The sequence below is a fragment of the Bos indicus x Bos taurus genome, chromosome 3, assembly GCF_003369695.1.
Source record: "Bos indicus x Bos taurus breed Angus x Brahman F1 hybrid chromosome 3, Bos_hybrid_MaternalHap_v2.0, whole genome shotgun sequence".
Classification (NCBI taxonomy): Eukaryota; Metazoa; Chordata; class Mammalia; order Artiodactyla; family Bovidae; genus Bos; species Bos indicus x Bos taurus.
The window spans coordinates 43,097,129-43,117,235 of NC_040078.1; the positions used below are offsets into that span (position 1 = coordinate 43,097,129).

The 20,107-nt window shown below is 38.4% G+C and overlaps 1 protein-coding gene and 1 pseudogene across 8 annotated transcripts in view; one reads left to right on the forward strand and one right to left on the reverse strand.

The window, feature by feature from the left end:
- CDC14A (cell division cycle 14A) overlaps nucleotides 1-20,107 on the reverse strand; it is a 190,951-nt gene that overhangs the window by 153,309 nt on the left and 17,535 nt on the right. For 4 of the 8 annotated variants that reach the window (XR_003510288.1, XM_027536391.1, XM_027536394.1 and 1 more), the window contains exons 3-5: nucleotides 12,199-12,274; nucleotides 6,908-6,952; nucleotides 541-633 (exon numbers count right to left, since the gene is read on the reverse strand). Coding sequence is in view for 7 of the 8 variants with exons in the window: in XM_027536391.1 (XP_027392192.1) it covers nucleotides 541-633; nucleotides 6,908-6,952; nucleotides 12,199-12,274 (214 nt within the window). In the remaining variant the exon portion in view is untranslated. The remainder of the gene's footprint in view (nucleotides 1-540; nucleotides 634-6,907; nucleotides 6,953-12,198; nucleotides 12,275-20,107) is intronic. The other 4 variants (XM_027536393.1, XM_027536397.1, XM_027536395.1 and 1 more) reach the window with 1 other exon arrangement.
- On the forward strand, nucleotides 13,232-13,795 carry LOC113889561 (annotated as a pseudogene).

The window sequence follows — 20,107 nt, forward strand, 5'->3', positions numbered from 1 at the left end:
CACATTCATGTAGAACTCACATTTACATTTCAGAGGACAAAATTTCTAATCAAGATTAATTTTGAAAAGCCATGTCTAGTTATTAGGGAAGCTGTAATATATGCAGGATTTATATTCAGCTTGCTTACTGTAAACACTTGTATAGATGAATAAAGGGACTGACAATAATAATAATCCTCCCCCATGCAATTAAAGATTTCCTCTTATTCCTAAGAGGAAACCCTTAACAGTCTTTAATCATCTTCTAGTATATATTTTTTCCTGTAAATATCCTTTCTTTTTATAAAACACCTATACAACTGTGGGATACAAGCTATATGTTTTAGTCCCAAGATTCTCTCATTAGCTACTGGAAAAGAAGACCCAAGAGTAAATGGTTCATCAATATCGGTCCACGCTTTCCATTCCAGATCAATTTGCAAGTTGCTAATAATCTTCATCATCTCCCAAATCCACTGAAAAAGCGTCCTGGATTTTATTTGACAGTGTTAATATTCCAGTGGCCTGATTATAGAAAATAATCACAAAAAAAGTACTTACGGCATAAGCACCTATCAAAAATGCAGCATTTGCTCTTTTCCGTTGGTCAAAACAGGTGTAGTGCACTATTCTCTTTCTCGATAAACTGTATGACTAGAAAGAGGGAATAAAAAGAGTTAGTGTGACCACAGAAACACCATACAAAAAAACATCATCTCTTAAAGTACAGAGACGTGTCATAATCAGTGACATTTAACAATTTTTTAATTTCCGGGGCATCGGTGTATAAGTATTACAGGATGGAAGGTTACCAGCTCAGACATTTTATAGCTCAATCATCATGTAAGAACTGACACTATATCAAATATGTTTCTCTTCAAGAAAGGAGACTAACACAGTAGGAAATAATTAAATTATTGTGATCTGTATTAGCCAGAATCATTTTTGAAGATTTACACTTGATCTTGTATGTAAAATTTATTCATCATTTTTCATTCCCTAGCATACTATATTCACTCCCAGAAAAGTTATCTTTACTTTTTACATTATGCCATTTCTTTTTAAATGTGCCAACCAATCTATTTTCCTCTTTAAAAAATTTTAAATGCCTATATTAACTAGAGTGTCAATATTAATATTTTCTTTTTATAACATTCTATAAAAATCCCCATTATCTGAAAATAAATGATTAATGGAAAAAGATGAACCATCAAAAGGATTACGCCAGCAAACATTTTAACACAATAGCCATACACTAAATTTATGGATTCAAACGAACAGTTATTAAGCACCTGCTGCTCTTCGCCAGGCAATATGCTGCATGCTCAAACAAATCCAAAATAAGCAACACAGTATTTTGTATACATGCTAAACATGAAAAGAAGGGAAAAATTAAAAGATCCATTAAAATAAAATAAAATTATTAATAAACTCAAACATAAAACAATGAAAACATGATACAGCTCGATTTCCTCATATTTCAAAACAGTTATTTGGTTTTCCTCATATTTCAAAACAGACAAATGATTCTAAAAATATAGACACATAAATGCATTTTAACATTTATCTATAAATTCATTGCTACTGCCAAAGCAGCTTTTTATACTTTACACCCTGACTACAACCCACAGAATATGTGCTTTGAGAGCCCCTTTAAAAATGTAGATAATGAGGCTTCTGAGCCATCAGGGAAGCCCCTCGTGGCTCAGAAGGTAAAGCATCCGCCTGCAATGCGGAAGACTCGGGTTCAATCCCTTGGCTGGGAAGATCCCCTGGAGAAGGGAATGGCAACCCACTCCAGTATTCTTGCCTGGAAAATCCCATGGACAGAGGAGCCTGGTAGGCTACAGTCCATGGGGTCACAAAGAGTCAGACGTGATTGAGTGACTTCTCTTTCTTTCTTCTTAAAAATGTAAGAACTCAACTATATACCTTTCTTTACCCTGCTATTTTCTATAAGGAAAAGAAACTCTTTCAAAACTCTGAAGTCAATTCTAAGATGAAACTACAACATTCTGGCTTTAACATGTAACCAAAGAAAATTAGTTTCATGGTTGTGAGCCTGGAAACCCTCACTGCCCCAATTCAGGCATGTCTTTGATAACCAAGGCTCATATTCTGAAAATAGCATTGCTCTTTGAAATTAAACTTTGAAAAATAAGTGTCTGCCTCTAAGAGAGTATCTTAGTACCAAAGTCCTTATTTCCAAACAAGCTTACTAAAATACCCCTACGAAATAAAGTTTGAGTTCATTTTAAAAATAAAAGAGTACATTTTATTCAATTCCGTTCAGTCAAGTTAATGCACACAAGTTATCTAAAGACTTCAAGGTCACCATCAATGGTCCTGACACCTGCCTACTTGCTTCCTCCACTGGAACTACATTATCTACTGGACATTTCTTGTTTGTGTCTTTGTTTTTGCCAGTGATTTATCTCCATCAATAAGTTATATTTATTGAAAGGAGAATCAAGGCTCTTAAAACCTAAGCTTCTTCTATGGTCTCTAAATCCCAAGCCACCTAAAGAATGCCTTACAAAGCCCAGGCCTCCATTAACATGAGTCGGATGGAACACAAGGACTCAGCTCTTCTGGCTCCCAGTCTCTCACTATTTTTATTTCCTGACTCTCTAACACACCTGTGAGGAAGTTTAAATTACCTGTCTGGAGGCTCTTTTCTACTAAGAGTTTAGGTTTCATGACAAACTACTTAAGTTATCATTAAATAATGTGGAATTAAATTTATTTTACAAATCTACTTGCCAACAGTGACAAACTCATACGGCTGTACTCTTATCGCCAATGGTCTTTACTGTTGGCTTGTTCTTGAATTTTCTGTATTTGTTTGCTTTTCTCTCTAATTCTAAAGTATACGGAGTGCAGAGCACCACCCTGCAATGGGAACCATTAAACTGAGGACAGAATTCTGAAGGAAATTTTCTTTTCACTCTCTATATAATTTTTAAGTAAATACAATACAAAGTAAAAATTTAAGGGCTTTATAATTTACCTTAAAAGCTTTAAGAAATTACATCAGATAAGGAATAGTCTTTATAAAATCTACCTAGAAATTTAAACTATTTTAAAATACCTCCTATGGGAAGCTGCCTATGAGATGGAAACATAATTGACTTTTTAAAACATCTGTCATCATACCTATTCACAAAATTTCCTTCTCATGTGATAGAACATTCAGGACTTACTCTCTTAGCAACTTTCACATTTACAATAGAGTATTATCAACTGTAGTCACCATGCAGTATATTACAATAACGAACTTTTTTAAATGAGAGTTTTCTATCTGATTTCCAGGGATGTTTCTAAAACTCCTAGTATTTATTTTGCTTAGCGATTTTGGAATTCTAGTGTTTTTCTCAGTTAACTCTCAAAAGCACACAGTCAAAAACCGATCTGTTCAGTGAAGCTTGCCCAGTATCTCAGGTCACACAGAGTTGAGTTCTCACTCAGGGAATCAAAACTAATTCAAAGTGAAGGACAACAGAGAAAAAGCTTAGACATTACAAGCCTTGTCCTAATTTCCCTCCTTGTCACAGCCAGGCCTTCCTCTTACGGGTCGGCCTGCCCCAGTCTTGCAGCAGCAATGCTGTTCAACAGAGGAGATATTCTGCTACTCACATGAATTTTTCAGGGATAACAAAACATTCTGCCAGTTGTTTAGTGGTGCTTTACATGATTGGGCTGATATACACAAACTCTTTAATGTTTCCTCCTTCCAAATATTAAACATGCCCTTTTTCTTTAAAACACACACACACACACAAACTACCTATTACATATCAAACTGCTCTAGAAGGAACAATACCGTCCATTGGAGACACTGATGACTAAAGTGCCTTTAGAGGAACATGTGGCTCATCCTTTGAGAACTTTCATGGTAGAACTTTACCACACAAGAGAAGAAAGGTACAGTGTGCAGCCATAGGACTCTGTTTTATAAATGAGCCCTGTAGGTATTTTCTCAAGTTCTGCCCTAATATCAAGAGAACTTCCTGCCTCCAAATTGGACAGTTGCCTCTTCCTTACCTGGCCTGTCTCCTCTAGAGTCCAGTGTGCTGGCCAAACCCCTCATGGACATTACTTGCTAAATCATACCATCACCTCTGGCTTCCAGTGAGTTCCTTGCTCTATTACAGATTCTTCCTGCTTTACATGAAAAGCTTTGAGACTATAAAAACACTGTGTACAATAGCAAAGTTATAAACTAGTGAAACAAATGGATATAGTCTTAAATATAAAGGGGAGGATGTCACAGAAGGAATACTACGACCTCTGGACTGTTCATCTGCTGTGCAGCAAGACTGCATATGACTCATTGCAAATTCTAATGTGCAGCCACTATTTATACTATATTGTAGATTTATATCTAGAAACTGGAATATATAGCCTTCTGAATCTTCTTAACTAAGTGGACTCTCCTTTATAATAACAGCAACAACAACCTAATATTTACTGATCAGTTGCTACATTCCATCATTTCTCAAAGCAGTAGGACAGGGCCAGAGGCGTCCAGTTTGACCAGACACAGCAAATCCCAAACAGGAGGTTCTGGGCAAGGCTACAGTGTAACAGGCAAGCAGTGTTTCTCTTTTACCAAGAGAACATAAGCCTGAAGCCATAGAGGGCCTGGTTTACCACACTTGACCCAGAGCTCCAAGGTCAGATCATAGAGAGTTGAACGCTCTCTGCAAGTGTGGCGGACAGGAGAAATTCAGAACTCTCTGAGCTTGATAACATGTGTAAACTTTAACTCTCAATCATAAGGCCATGACAAGCTTCATGGTTCGAAATTTAAATAATTCTCAGGTTGAAGTGGTCAATAATTTTAAAACTTTTCAGAAAAAAAAAAAAACAAAACTAAATTTCAATCTAAATTATATTTTATTACTATATTATTATGCTGCATTTCATTCTCTTAACAGACTGGTTCGGAGTCACCTGGAGGGCTTATTAAAACACAGATTGCTGGGCCCCACCCCTAGTTTCTGATTTAGCAGGGAAGAGCCCAAGAAGTTGCATTTCTAACAAGTTCCTCAGTGATACTGAGGCTGCTGGTCCAGGGACCACAGACTGACCTCTACTGTGCTAACATATTGCTAAATCTTGAAAAAGAGCTGCATGAAAATGTGTGAATAAGCCCAACACCTGGAAATGCACTATATGGACCCTAACATATTGTCCATCTGGTCAAGTAGCTCCAAGAGACATTTAAATTCTTTTAGGAACTCCAAATCATGCCATATGACTTTTTAAAGCATGTTATAAAAAACACATTTCCCCAGATTCTCAGAAACATTTACTACAATTTGTACATTATTACATTCCAGCTGGTAACACCTAAGGAAAAAGTTCCTTTACTGATTCAGTAACCAAACTGCTTTAAATGGTGTAATTCCAGAGGTTCCAAATTCAGATGCTCTGAGTGGCCACGAATTTGAGGTGGGTCAGTTGGCAAACTAGAAAAGTATGCCCAAAGCAGACCCAGCTCTCGTGCAGGAGTCTGGGCCCATAATCAGATGCTACAATATGTAACAGAAGTCAGAAATTCATAGTTTAATAAAGGAAGAATTTCATAAATTGCAATGTTGACCATGAATTCAAAATTTTTAAACAGCATTCATGCTCCCTTCCCAAAAAATGTCTGTGGACTGGAAGCAGCCCACAGGTAATCAGTTTGCTGAATCTGGGTACCGGGATACTGCAGCTGAAGACAGTTCTAATGGTTCTCTCAGCATGAACTGAGTAGCTGTTGTGTGTCAAGCACAGCACTGAGCAACATGGTAACAAGGGGAGCAGAACCCCAGTCTCTAGCCTCATAAGGCTCACAGTTCAATGAATATCTGATGCTAAATGAGGGGGAAATATTGGCCAAGGCTTATGACAAACAGAAGAGAATAACTACCTAGGGATGCATTCATAGCACAGGAAGGACCAATGGAGTAATCTTAATTACAGATACAATAACTGTTTCATTTAACAAGGTAAAAAAAATACTAGCTAAAAGATGGGATTCAGTATTGAACATCTATCAATTAACCTAAGCAAAGCTATGGAAATTTCCAGATCTATACTGTTTCCCTGAGTGAGAGTTAAAGTTCTACTACTCTTATGTACATCATAAGAGTATGTAACACAGCATATAAATGTTTGATGGTACTTGTAAACCAAAGTACAATGACTGCAATCGTAGAAAAACACAAATGAAAATGAGGATACTGACTCCAGGCAGACATTTTCTATCTCAGGAAGGAAAGCTATGTGAAAGGTTGCATTCTAGTGAGGTCACTGTGAAAAACAAGCCACGGCAACTCAGAGAGAGAGAAAATGATGACATGTTACACAAATCACAGAACCACCAGGCTATCCTTGGATTATGATGACAGACACAAATCATGCACTTCTTCAGTTAGGTCAGAACTACATAACCATTCAAAATCAAAGGGGATACAATTAAGCTCAAAGCCAGAAAATACAAAAACAAAAGAGTTAATGGCCAATTTAAAGACACAGATTTTCAGAGGGCAGCCATTTGGTAAAGTTGCTTGCCATGCTTAAAAGTAAAATCTTCAAGTCGTGTGGTTAGAATGTGGTGTTTCCCAAGCTGTATGAATCAGCCTGGTTGAGCTAAAGAAGATATTAGTGCAGCCTGGATAATATGCCCTTTAATAAAAAAAAAGAGCCCATGCACTTCCCTAAACAAGCAAGCTCTGCCAATGATGGTGGTCAGATTAAGTAGATTACAGCACAGGGACCACGGTGACCAAGGCATCATTCTCTTACAGGTGACTAGTCTAGCCCAGTAATGGCCTCAGCAATCAGCGTCTCCATAGCAACCAGTGGTCATCCCATTGCAAAAGCGATAAAATGAACAGGTCTTCCTATGAGCAGCCATGACCTCTACATGTTTTACCTCCAACTTTCCCAGGAAAGGGATATTCTTGAAAATTTTCTTTGGCTGTGCAAAACAAAATATGGTTTATGTTTTTATTCAGAGCTAAAATAAAGCAGGTTGAATAGTTTCTTTTAAAAGAAAACAGTGTCTCTTTATGGTCCATTTTGTTTCAAACCCAGTACGTTTCTTTCAATTAAACGGCACCTCGATTAAAGCAGAAGTCAAAATGTCAAGAACAGTTGCTCATAAAGATTATTCGATCAGGCTGATAAAATAACTGAAGGCATTTGGGGTTGCTCTATAAAAGGGGGTTTTCTTGCTTGAGGATTGTGAATGGGCATAAAGGCTCCAGGCCTTGCAAACTCTATGTATGATCACACTGTTTCAGCACCCCTGATAAACCTCTTTAAAACTATATGAACTCTCTCTGGAATGTAGCTTGCTTTTCTTCCCCCAGAAGTCCATGAACCTACAACAGAAGATAACCTCATGAAGAAATCTTCCACATGTTTTTGTAGTTGTAATAAGAGGGTGGTCTGATCATTATATCAAGAGTTCTTGTATGAAGTACCTGCTTCCCTGGCAGTTGCCAGACAGGATTACTGCACTGATCCATTCAGCAACAAGGACATTCCCTGAGCCCCCACCATCTGCCAGGTACTGTCATTGTTCTAATACAATCATCCATTTCACCATGCCCACTCCCACTCCCTTTCCTCCTTTTACCCTAAAAGGGTCACGCAGGACATTTTGTACACTTTAAATTACATTTCTGTCAATATTCTGTTAAATCTTTTTAAAAATAAGTCCCCAAGATTACTGTGATTGTCTTGTTGATTCATAGAGCAGGTATTAAAAAAAAAAAAAATCAGTGCCCTAGAAAATGTCCCCTTTTTTCAGCAATGCTCTTAGACTCCCCTCCCCCACCCCCAGGCTGGGTTTTTATTTTTCTCTGATGAAAAGTGAAATCAACAGTTAAAACTGTATTTATTTTAGAATAAGCCATTTCAGCCATCTTATGTTTATAAAACTGTCAGGTTATTAAATCAGTAATTGAAAGATTTTCTTAACTGATTAACTACGAAAAAAGGCATTTTACTTTTCAAAATACCACTACTTTGTCTTTCATTAATGTAAAGCAAGCTATATTATTAATAAGAAGCTCTTATATTCTAGAGTTCTTAGCATTGTGTGCACCAAAAATCCCTTTGAGAACCTATTAAAAAGTTATGAATCCTCTCAGAAGAAAAATGTAAACACATACAAAATTTTATATATAATTTCAAGAGTTTATGGATTTAAATTAAATAATGTATACAGTTTTTCAAATTGTTCTCACTTCATTAAATCTTTTTTCTTTGACTGATTCTCTTATGGTAACTCTTGAGCAGAAATAACAAACTACAACCTATTACTGTACAACTTTTAATACTTACTCTTTTTAAAATATAGTTTAAAATAGGAAACAGGGTTTCTGCTGCTGATGGTGGTTTCTGGTTTTGGTTTTCCAATCTAAGCAGACATTTGATGAATAATTTTCCATTTTAACTCATAAAATTAAAACAAAGGCCATTGGGAATAGAATGTATACTGACACACACACCAAAAAAAACAGCAATAAATCACCTCAAATCATCAATTTGAAAAAAATCTTTTAACATATAAAAAATAACAAATTTGGGTTTGAAATAAATAGAATGTACTGTAACATATTACCTATCTACATAAGGTATCAAATAAAGGGGAAAAAATCATGAGTGCTTTATTGTGAGAAATAAAAATTTCCAAAGTAGGAAATAAAATGCACCTAAATGATTCAGGAAATCACACAGAAGAATTCTAAGAAGCTGTTATTTGTTAAAATAGTGCCAATTACTCAGAGAAATAAAGGACTTTGAGGACCAAATCAGTGCTATCAGACTGGGTACTTACGATGTCACTGGAGCAGTTTCAGTGGAGTAAGGTAGGCAAAGGTGCAATAGCAAATGATTGAGGAATCAGGACACACTGAGGATGTAAAATGCTGAGGGCAGGTTACTGAAACTTCTTGAGGCAAAGGAAAAGAGGATGTCTAAGTCATGAGGTCATGATAAGATCAACAGATTTCTTTGTCTTTAGCATCCTTGTGCTGGATACTTGGAGAACAAAATTATAATACATTCCTCTATCCTCTAGGACTCAAAGTCTAGTGAGAAAAAGATGCAATTAAAAAGTGCAAATTAGAACTGAAATGATAATTTCAGGTAAAATTAAAGCTCATCAATAATAGAGATATGCACAGAGAATTATGGGAAAACAAGGCAGCACCTCCCACCTTGTATTGCAGCACAAGGAGACGCTTACAAAACATGATGGTGCCAGAACAAGGTCTTCAAATGAGGGGTTATCAAGCCAGAGGGCAAGGGCTCTTCACAGTCAGACTAGATGTCACATGCACTTGTATGGAGCAGCAATACGATTGGGGTAAAGTACAAGGCTGGGAGAGGCAGGGGGACTGCAATCTTCAGTAAATCAGTAAGTTGGTGCATGAAATCACCTGCCAGGAAGGATGGGAGTTGTCAAGGTGAGAAAGACAAAAGGCACGAAAGTAAGGTGCCAAAGGTCTCATCAAAATGAGTGATCACGGGTTACAGACAAGAGACATCAGAAGGCAACTGACGGGATAGGAAGTGAAAGGAATAGGGAGACTGAGGTCTGGAGATTGCACAAGGATAAGAGAGACAACGTGGGGCACGTAACAAGGAGGGTACGTTCAACATCAGAAAGCCTAGAATCTGGGTTCCTGGAGGCAAAGTAGCCAGAGTGGCAGGAACAGTCACTGGAGCAAAAAAGAGGCAGAGGAGCTATGAGACCATAGTGGGACAGCAAGGGGAAGTGAGTCAGGGCTGGGCTGTGGGTGAGCACAGGAAGATGACAAACCAGAGGCTGCAGTTAGCAGGAAAGGTGGAGAAAAGAGCGTGAATGATGTGGTCAAGGGCCTGGGAACCTGGCCCCAACTTTACCTTGCATCCTTGAGCAAGTCACATGCCTCTCTGGGGCTTTCCTGTCTGCAAACCAGAAGGCTGGACTCAATGGTCATCTAGATTCCTAAATTATATCAGATAGCTTTCTCATATGGAAATGATAGCTGTGAAACTGAGAAGGTGGTCATAAACTTTGTTGAAGAACTGTCTTTATTGTAGTTTCGATCAGGGTTCACAAACGTTACCTTCCTTTTGTATAGGACTTCAAAATTCATAACGCTTTCTTAAACCTGTTTTCTAACCTCTAGATATATAATCCTAACCATCTCTCTGAGAGCTCTATAATCCCTATTTTACAGCAAACTGAGATTCTACAAGGCTGAAGTGACTGTAGCTTTGAATTGGTAAAGCAAGTCTTCTTCTTCTAATAAAGAGATTCTACCTGCTTTATTGAGATAACCCATGACTTATTAACATTTAAAATTCATTCCCTCAGCAAGCAACAAGGTGCCCATTAACTGCACTAAAGCTAAAAATGTCATTCATTCCAGGCATCCATCAGATTATCTGATCACCGAAATGAACCTAGAGGACTGTTCTGAACTTTATTTAATTTATATAATGTTGAAAGAAAGCTTTGTAAACGAAAGCAAAGCAAAACAAGTCCTTTATACACCTACTCATATTGTTTAGTACAGAATATGATAGAAAAATCATCTTAATTCAATCCATCTACTTTTATGTAGTTGGGAGATGGTGAGAGACAGAGAAGCCTGGAGTGCTGCAGTCTGTGGGGTCTCTAACAGTCAGACACGATTGGGAGACTGACAACAACAACATATAGAACACTGAGTCAGACCAGAAGTTTTGTTTCCCTAATAATGATTCCTTTCTCTTCAATCAGTCTAGATAGTAGACTGGTTCCACTTTGCTGATTACAATACCCAGTTTATATACAAATTACATACTACTAATCAAGGAAGTGAAGTCCTAGGTCTTCAAAAGGAAGAAAAGGATTTCAATTATTTATAAGTTATCTTATCCTTGTTAACTTATCTATTAAAAATCCATTAAATATTTTTATTAAATCCTTTGGGGGATATTATTTGCTTCCTAAGTAATTATAAAAATTTTAACTTCATTAAAAATAAAAAACTACTTCAAAAAATTTTTTTAACTTTATCTTTTAAACTACAGGGAGTAGCTTCTTTTCTGAAAAATGTTAAGTAGGTTCAGTTAAAGAAATGTACCTACTATGCATTTTCAAGTCAGAGAATAAATTCAAAATCAATTCCCTACAAAGGTGATTACAACAGATGTTACATTATATAATTGTTTACTTTAAAAATATCTCTTTAGTTTCATTCCATGTCCATTTATCATTTTGAGTTAAATGACAAAAATTTGTGAATTCATATTTTACAGGAAATTCTGCATGACAGACTTGCTTTTCATGCTTAAGTTGGATAAAAATCAATCAAGTAAAAAAATTATCACTAAGCAGATAATATGTATAAGGCATTATACTATGTCACACCAGTAACATTTTGCCCAACAGAAAGATTAAACTGAGTGTTATAATTTAGAGGTTAGCACTTAATCTGCTGTGTAGATTTCACCTTCCAAATTGAAATATTTAAGACCCTCATTTAGAAAGGTGAGAGAAAAAGATAAATATTTCCTTCTATGTGATGAAATGTTTACCAAAACTAGGAGTATAGATATCACTTTTCCTCATATATGTTTAAAATTCAAGGAGGGGGGGAAAGCTACATATAAAAACATACAGATGAACAGTGAATGTATGACCCAATTTCTGTCATAAAAGGTAAAGTCCAGTCTCTGTTGCTAGTTCATTATTCTCACTCGGCTATTAATGCGACAGAGACGGCATTCAAAAAACACGCAAACATTTCAATCTTGATCAGACAGAAAAAGCTTATGCTCCACGACTCCTGCTGTGCAATGATGAGCCATGCCCCCTTTTATCTCCTGGTTAACAGCATCTAGGAGCAGACCTGAAGGTTTCAGAAAAATCATCCTAGGAGGGAACTTGATAGACTCATTAACAACAACCTAAAAGGATTTGTGCTTTCTTTCTTAGATCACTATTCCAATGACTTCATTCAGCTCAAGTTTCCATTGATCCTGAAAAATGAAAGAGGTTAACGTGTCCTTTGTGGGACACGTTAGGTAGATCAATATCAACTTCTAGGTGAACTACTCACTTCAGTTTCCAAAGATCAAGATTACCTACCTAAATGGTACACGCATAGCAATCCCACTGGTTAGACTTCACAGTTTAAAAGTTTAATATCAAAATGTAAACATCACCACAATACTCACTTTTAGCTTCTTGTTTAGTTTACAGCAGTATCTGTACACCATTGCCAAGTTCAGAGGTCCAAAATCTGCATAGAAACTGAGATTTTTTTAAGTAGTATTTAGTAAAAATACAATTTTCAGTTACATCAATGTTCAGTTTTATTTTCATTAAAGTTGTAACCGAGTTTCAATTATTTTCAGGATTAAGAGTCAGTACATAACTGATTCAGAGTGACCCAAATAACTAGTGATTTCACCCTGCCAATACCCTCCAATTAGTATAAGCAGTCTTGCAACAGGTAACTATTTAGCCTGCTTTGAGTTCCACCTCCTTTTATCTCTTTGCCAGGACATTAAGTCAAAAAAATTAAAAAGCAGACACTGAAAGAACCAATATGAACAAAACATATATGTGGTCTGTACTTCCTGGTTTTATTTAAAAGCTCATGCACCCCAGGTTCCAATTCCAACTGTTCCTCTCAAACCTTGCTCTCAATCCTCAGGTACCTTAAGTGCAGTCTTTTTTCAGTTTCGTTCTCCTTGAACTTTCTGTATGCTCTAACACCCTGGCTCAGCTCCCTCTCTCCACTCCTTTACATCCTCTCCAGGATACAGTCACCAGTCTGCTGTTATAAATTACATGATAACACCATGGAAAACAGACGGCTTTTAAGCTGAGATCCAGCATCAGTCTTTCCCATCTTCAACTACCTGCTGGACTTTCCATCTTTGGGTCCTTTTGTCACCTGGAACTCAATCCATCTTTCCTTCCAATCAGCCTTCCAGACTGAAATATTTTCCTTCTTCCAGTCTCTCAGACATGAAACCTCCTAATCACAATAGGGCAGCAAGTAAGTATCAATTTAGTTCTTATATATCAAATAAGCTATTACTCTAAGTCATCCTTCCTCTTCTATTCCTACTTTGGCAACAAAAGTCCAGGTCTTTCTTCATCTCACATCTTTAGTACTTAAATTTTTTCTCTCTCTTGCCCAATCAACCTGTACTCCGCACTAGAAATTAATTTTTAGAAAATCTAGCTTCTCACATATCCTCTCACTGTTCAAAAATGTTTAGCCTTTTCATGAAGATGGTGCCGAAGGCGAAGAAGGAAGCCCCTGCTCCTCCTAAAGCTGAAGTCAAAGCAAAGGCTTTGAAGGCCAAGAAAGCAGTGTTGAAAGGTGTCCACAGCCACAAAAAAAAAGAAGATCCGGACGTCGCCCACCTTCCGGTGGCCCAAAACGCTGTGGCTCAGGAGGCAGCCCAAATATCCTCGCAAGAGCGCCCCTAGGAGAAACAAACTTGACCACTATGCCATCATCAAATTCCCCCTCACGACCGAGTCAGCCATGAAGAAAATAGAAGACAACAACACACTGGTATTCATTGTGGATGTCAAGGCCAACAAGCACCAAATTAAACAGGCTATGAAGAAGCTCTATGACATTGACGTGGCTAAGGTCAATACTCTGATCAGGCCTGATGGAGAGAAGAAGGCATATGTTCGACTGGCTCCTGACTATGATGCTTTGGATGTTGCCAACAAAATTGGCATCATCTAAACTGAGTCCAGCTGGCTAATTCCAAATATAAAAGTTTTCACTATAAAAAAAAAAAATGTTTAATGGCTCTTTACTCCCTTCAGAATAATTCTTTGACTCAAAAATCACACTCCTGGCTTCCAGACAAATCTCTCCTAACAGGTCCCGTACAGAATCTTCATTCCAAACATTCATTCTTCATTCCCAAATACGCCATGCACATTCTTAATCCAAGCTACTGTTCACATTGGTCTCCTTGCCTGGAGTGCTCTCCTTTTCTTTTTTAATACCTTCTAGCTTCCACAAAATTCAGTTCAAGTCCTAACTTCTCCACTCATCCTAAGGAAAAACTAGCCATCCTTCTCTCAAAGTTCCCAAAACTTATCATCTGAGCCGTTCTTTTGGCCCACAACACATACCATGCAGGAGACCCCGGTTTATTCCTGGGTCAGGAAGATCTGCTGGAGAAGGGATAGGCAACCCACTCCAGTATTCCTGGGCTTCCCTTGTGGCTCAGCTGGTAAAGAATCCGCCTGCAACGTGGGAAACCTGGGTTCGATCCCTGGATTGGGAAGATTCCCTGGAAAAGGGAAAGGCTACCCACTCCAGTATTCGGGCCTGGAGAATTCCATGGACTATTTTGTCTCTGGGGTTGCAAAGAGTTGGACACGCCTGAGCAACTTTCACTTTCACTTTCTTTTCATAATCTATCACATACTATGAGTTATCTTTTTAAGTGTGGATTCTACCGCCAACTATAGTGTAAGCTTCTCACTCAGTGATAGTATCTCATGCCTAATATGCTTAGAAGAATGGACTGCTCATAATAAACTTCAGCAAATGAGTCTGCTTCCCTGGTGGCTCAGATGGTAAAGAATCTGCCTGCAATGCAGGAGACCTGGGTTCAAACCCTGGGTTGGGAAGACACCCTGGAGAAGGGAACCCACTCCAGCATTGTTGCCTGGAGAATTCTATGGACAGGTGAGCCTGGCAGGCTACAGTCCATGGGGTCACAAAGAGTCAGATACGACTGAGCAACATTCACAGACAGAAATGAGTCTGCATTATGAATATTTTGCTCATTAATGCCCAAATTCAATTTAACCTAGACCATAAGTTTACTAAATATCAACACGTTTCCCCAAAAAAAGCATCCCCAAAAGACCCTTGTTTAAGTTTTTTAAATAAAAATTAGGGTTTACTTAATTTTTTCTGTTACCCAAAATACATTATCATAGATATGTCATTACAAATCTGTCAACAGTCTCCTGCCTTACTTAAGCAAAGAGTACTAAACTTGTTTATTTTACCATGTCAGACAACTTGACAATATTTTGGTAACACGTAATTTATATTCAAGGTAACACAAAAATTAGGTGTCCCTCCACACAGGCTCCATGAGAGTTGAGTAGAGTTACCAAAAAAGGAAAGCTGCAACAATTTGAAATTAAAAATTCTTGATCTATTTCTAAAGTCCCCAGTGTGATATTGTGCTCTAAGTATAAACAAAATACCCATGAACGCAAAAGGAACTATACCTATAACATTTAATTACTGACCAGTTAAGCCCTGTTGACAAGAATTCACTCAAGAGAGGCAAAATGAATGGACTGTGCAAATAAGCACCTATCAGCACTGGTTAAGGCAGCCCGTTTCTATCACACAGATCTCCTTGTCCTTGGCTTACTGTAAGAAAAACTCTTAACTAATATATCTGATTCTTTTGCTACTTGAACATAAATATTGAGATGTAGAATTTTAAGGTAAATCTAGAATTTTTAGTTAAAATTATTTCAGCTTTTTTAACTCACTGTGAACAAAGTTTAGGAAAGCACAAAGAATTCAAGTCATCTCTAATTTCATACTAACCATTACAAACCAACTTCAATCCCAAACTCAAAGCTGTTTCTAACATTACAGCCAGCTTAGCCATGAGTACTTTTGGAAGTACATGGTTAATGAACAAACTTACTTCACCAAAACCATGAAAATAAATTGGTATACTGCAATAACACAGAAAAAAGTAAATCAAATACAGACGTTATTCTTAAGTTGATCTGCACTCTCCAATATGGCAGCCACTAGCCACATGTGGCTATTTAAATTAAGTTAAATTAATTAATAAATTTATTTCAGTAAAGTAAATTAATTAATTAAAAATTCAGTTCTCCCATCTTATTAGCCCATATCAAGAGTTCAAAAACCACATGTGGCCAGTGGCTACTAAGTTGTACAATACAGAAATGGAACATTTCCATCCCTGCAGAAAATGTTCTGCGCTGAGAGATGATACTGATCAAGATTTTTTTTTAAAGAAATAAAAACAAAAATAACAAACAACTAGAGATATATATCTTTCCTGTAGCTCAGACAGTAAAGAATCTGCTTGCAATGCAGGAAACCTGGGTTCGATCCCTGGGTTGGGAAGATCGCCTGGAAAAGGGAATGGCAATCCACTCCAGTATCCTTGTCTGGAGAATCCCATGGACAGAGGAGCCCAGTGGGCTACAGTTCGTGGGATTGCAGAGTCGGACATGACTGAGCGACTAACACTACTAGAGATAATATAAATAAATAGATAAATTATTTAAAATAACTAGAGGGGCTTCCCTGGTGGTCCAGTGGTTGAGAATCTGCCTGCCAATGCAGGGGACACGGAACCCTGCTCTGGAAAGATTCCACATGCAGTGGAGCAATGAAGCCCATGCACCGCAACTGTTGAGCTCGCACTCTAGAGCCTTCGAGCCACAACTGCTGAAGCCCACGTGCCCTAGAGCCTGTGCTTTAAGGCAGGAGACCCCACAGTGAGAAGCCTGCATACCGCATCTAGACAACAGCCCCCCAACTTGCCTCAACTAGAGAAAAAAGGCCTGCACAGCAACGAAGACCCAGCACAAAGATAAATAAATATAATTTAAAAAACATTTTGCACAGCCAAGAGCAATTCAGAACAGGTCTTCAAAGTTCAGAACTGTCACAGACAAGTATACAGCCAACAAACTCTATCTTATGGTCATTTTATACATCCTTTCCTTACAGTGCTTACAGTATTTATAATACAGTGTGAAAGTGAAGTCGCTCAGTCATGTCCGACCCTCAGCGACCCCATGGACTGCAGCCCTCCAGGTTCCTCCGTCCATGGGATTTTAGCTAGTGGTAAAGAACCCTCCTGCTATTGCATGAGATATAAGAAACGGGTTCAATCCCTGGGTCTGGAAGATTCCCTGGAGGAGGGCACGGACAACCACTCGAGTATTCTTGCTTGTAGAATTCCATGGACAGAGGAGCCTGGTAGGCTACAGTCCACAGGGTTTCAAAGAGTCAGACATGACTAAAGCACCAGCACCATATATATGTATATAGGCATATATATTATACGTATATATACAATTTTCTAACAAGCTAAATACATTTCAAAAATGTCCAGAGCACTGAAAAACCAATCACAGCCGCTCACTGCTCACACCAAGACAGGTTATCACTGACTTAGGTACAATAAAATGCCTGGAACAAAGAAGACACCTCCCTACAACATGTATCTTTGTAAGAATTTTCCTCACCCAGGGTGGGGAAAATGGAAATGCATTACAAGACAGACCATTAGCTAATTTTCACATAGAAAATGTGAAAACAGAAAAATCAATTGGTAACTATTGAAATAATTGCTGCTGCTGCTACTGCTGCTAAGTCTCTTCAGTCGTGTCCGACTCTGTGCAACCCCATAGACGGCAGCCCATCAGGCCCCGCCGTCCCTGGGATTCTCCAGGCAAGAACACTGGAGTGGGTTGCCATTTCCTTCTCCAATGCATGAAAGTGAAAAGTGAAAGTGAAGTCGCTGAGTGGTGTCAGACTCTTAGGGACCCCATGGACTGCAGCCTACCAGGCTCCTCCGTCCCTGGGATTTTCCAGGCAAGAGTACTGGAGTGGGGTGCCATTGCCTCCTCCCAAAATAATTGCTAGAAGGCATAAAATACGTACTATGGTAACTTGGAACCAAGGCAGGAGAATAAAAGAATTGGGCTCAGGGTAGAAGAGGACTGGAAGGTCATCAACCCGGGGACAGTGAAAATGGGGAGGAGAAATGGCACAGATAAGCCCTGCAGAAATGCAATAAAGAAACCCAAGGGCTGAGTGGGCTCCTAAGCCTGAGGGTAATGACCCTTGATAGTGTCTTCTTTTGGCAACTCCCAGGAAGGAGGTCACCAGAGCCACTGCCAAGCAAGGCCCCAGACTTTTGCTGGAATGAGGGGAAACATCTCCTTTGGGCAAGGAAGACCATGGATGTATTATTTTATTATTGTAGAGCACCCTGAGGTACTCCTCCAAATTGAATGAATGAATGAACATATGAGTAAATATCCTTTGTCTATATATCTATCCCTTATCAATACATATATATCATTGTTGTTGTTGTTGTTGTTTAGTTGCTAAGTCATGTCTGACTCTTTTGCAACCCCATGGACTATAGCCCACCAACCTCCTCTATCCATGGGATTTCCCAGGCAGGAATAGTAGGGTGTGTTGCCATTTCCTTTCCCAATATATGTTGTATCTATATATAAATTTCCCCTTGTAAGGTTGGCAAATTATGGGCCAATATCTAGAATGAAACTCCTGAATTTTTAAGTGAAAATCAACACTTACTTTTATTCAGTAAGTGTTAAGTAGCTAAAATCAAATTCTTCCCTGTTTTGTTAGAAAAGAAATTAAAAGAACTGGAGTCCTACAAGTGGGGAAGAAAGGGAAGGGAGGGTTATGTGGACAGGATGAAGAAATGGGAGCCCAAGGACAGAGCAAATGTTGATCAGGGTCACCCATGACCCACAGATTTTAAGGAAATGGAGTTAAGCCTAGGAACTTCCCCTACCATCCAGTGCTTAAAGACTCCACCTTCCAGTGCTAGGGGCACGGGTTCAATCCCAGGTCAGGGAACTAAGCTGCAGGGTGTGGCCAAAAATTAAATTAAAAAAAAAAAAAAAATTGGACCTAGAAGCATTTCTATTATACCCAACATGTCTACGTCTTCTCATGAGATTCATGACACTTAACGATGCATCATTATTTTGTGTTGTGTTTGGCTTTTCTAACAAACTCTAATTTAAGTGGGTCCATTCCTAGAGGAATCATTGTTTACAGTACAGTTGTGTCTTAGTCTTTTTTGCTGCTGTTGTTCTTTTTTAATTGGAGGATAATTGCTTTACAATATTGTGTTGGTCTCTGCCATACATCAACATGAATCAGCCAAAGGTATACCTATGTCCCCTCCCTCCTGATACCTTATTCTATATATCAGAAGTTTTCTCTGAAAATTTTCAACTCTTCAGCAAAAAAGATAAACTATATTCCAAGCAATACTCACTAAACAAAATTTTGACCACCTGCTCTGAGCAAGGCACTAAAAGTTAACATATTAATTAAAGAGTGCTATCCATTCAAGCTGGTTTTAGACAAGGCAGAGGAACCAGAGATCAAATTGCCAATATCTGCTGGATCATGGAAAAAGCAAGAGAGTTCCAGAAAAACATCTATTTCTGCTTTATTGACTATGCCAAAGCCTTTGACTGTGTGGAACGCAATAAACTGTGGAAAATTCTGAAAGAGATGGGAATACCAGAACACCTGATCTGCCTCTTGAGAAATTTGTATGCAGGTCAGGAAGCAACAGTTAGAACTGGACATGGAACAACAGACTGGTTCCAAATAGGAAAAGGAGTACGTCAAGGCTGTATTTTGTCACCCTGTTTATTTAACTTATATGCAGAGTACATCATGAGAAACGTTGGACTGGAAGAAACACAAGCTGGAATCAAGATTGCTGGGAGAAATATCAATAACCTCAGATATGCAGATGACACCACCCTTAAGGCAGAAAGTGAAGAGGAACTCAAAAGCCTCTTGATGAAAGTGAAAGTGGAGAGTGAAAAAGTTGGCTTAAAGCTCAACATTCAGAAAACGAAGATCATGGCATCCGGCCCCACCACTTCAGGGGAAATAGATGGGGAAACAGTGGAAACAGTGTCAGACTTTATTTTTCTGGGCTCCAAAATCACTGCAGATGGTGACTACAGCCATGAAATTAAAAGACGCTTACTCCTTGGAAGGAAAGTTATGACCAACCTAGATAGCATATTCAAAAGCAGAGACATTACTTTGCCAACAAAGGTCTGTCTAATCAAGGCTATGGTTTTTCCTGTGGTCATGTATGGATGTGAGAGTTGGACTGTGAAGAAGGCTGAGCACCGAAGAATTGATGCTTTTGAACTGTGGTGTTGGAGAAGACTTTTGAGAGTCCCTTGGACTACAAGGAGATCCAACCAGTCCATTCTGAAGATCAGCCCTGGGATTTCTTTGGAAGGAATGATGCTAAGGCTGAAACTCCAGTACTTTGG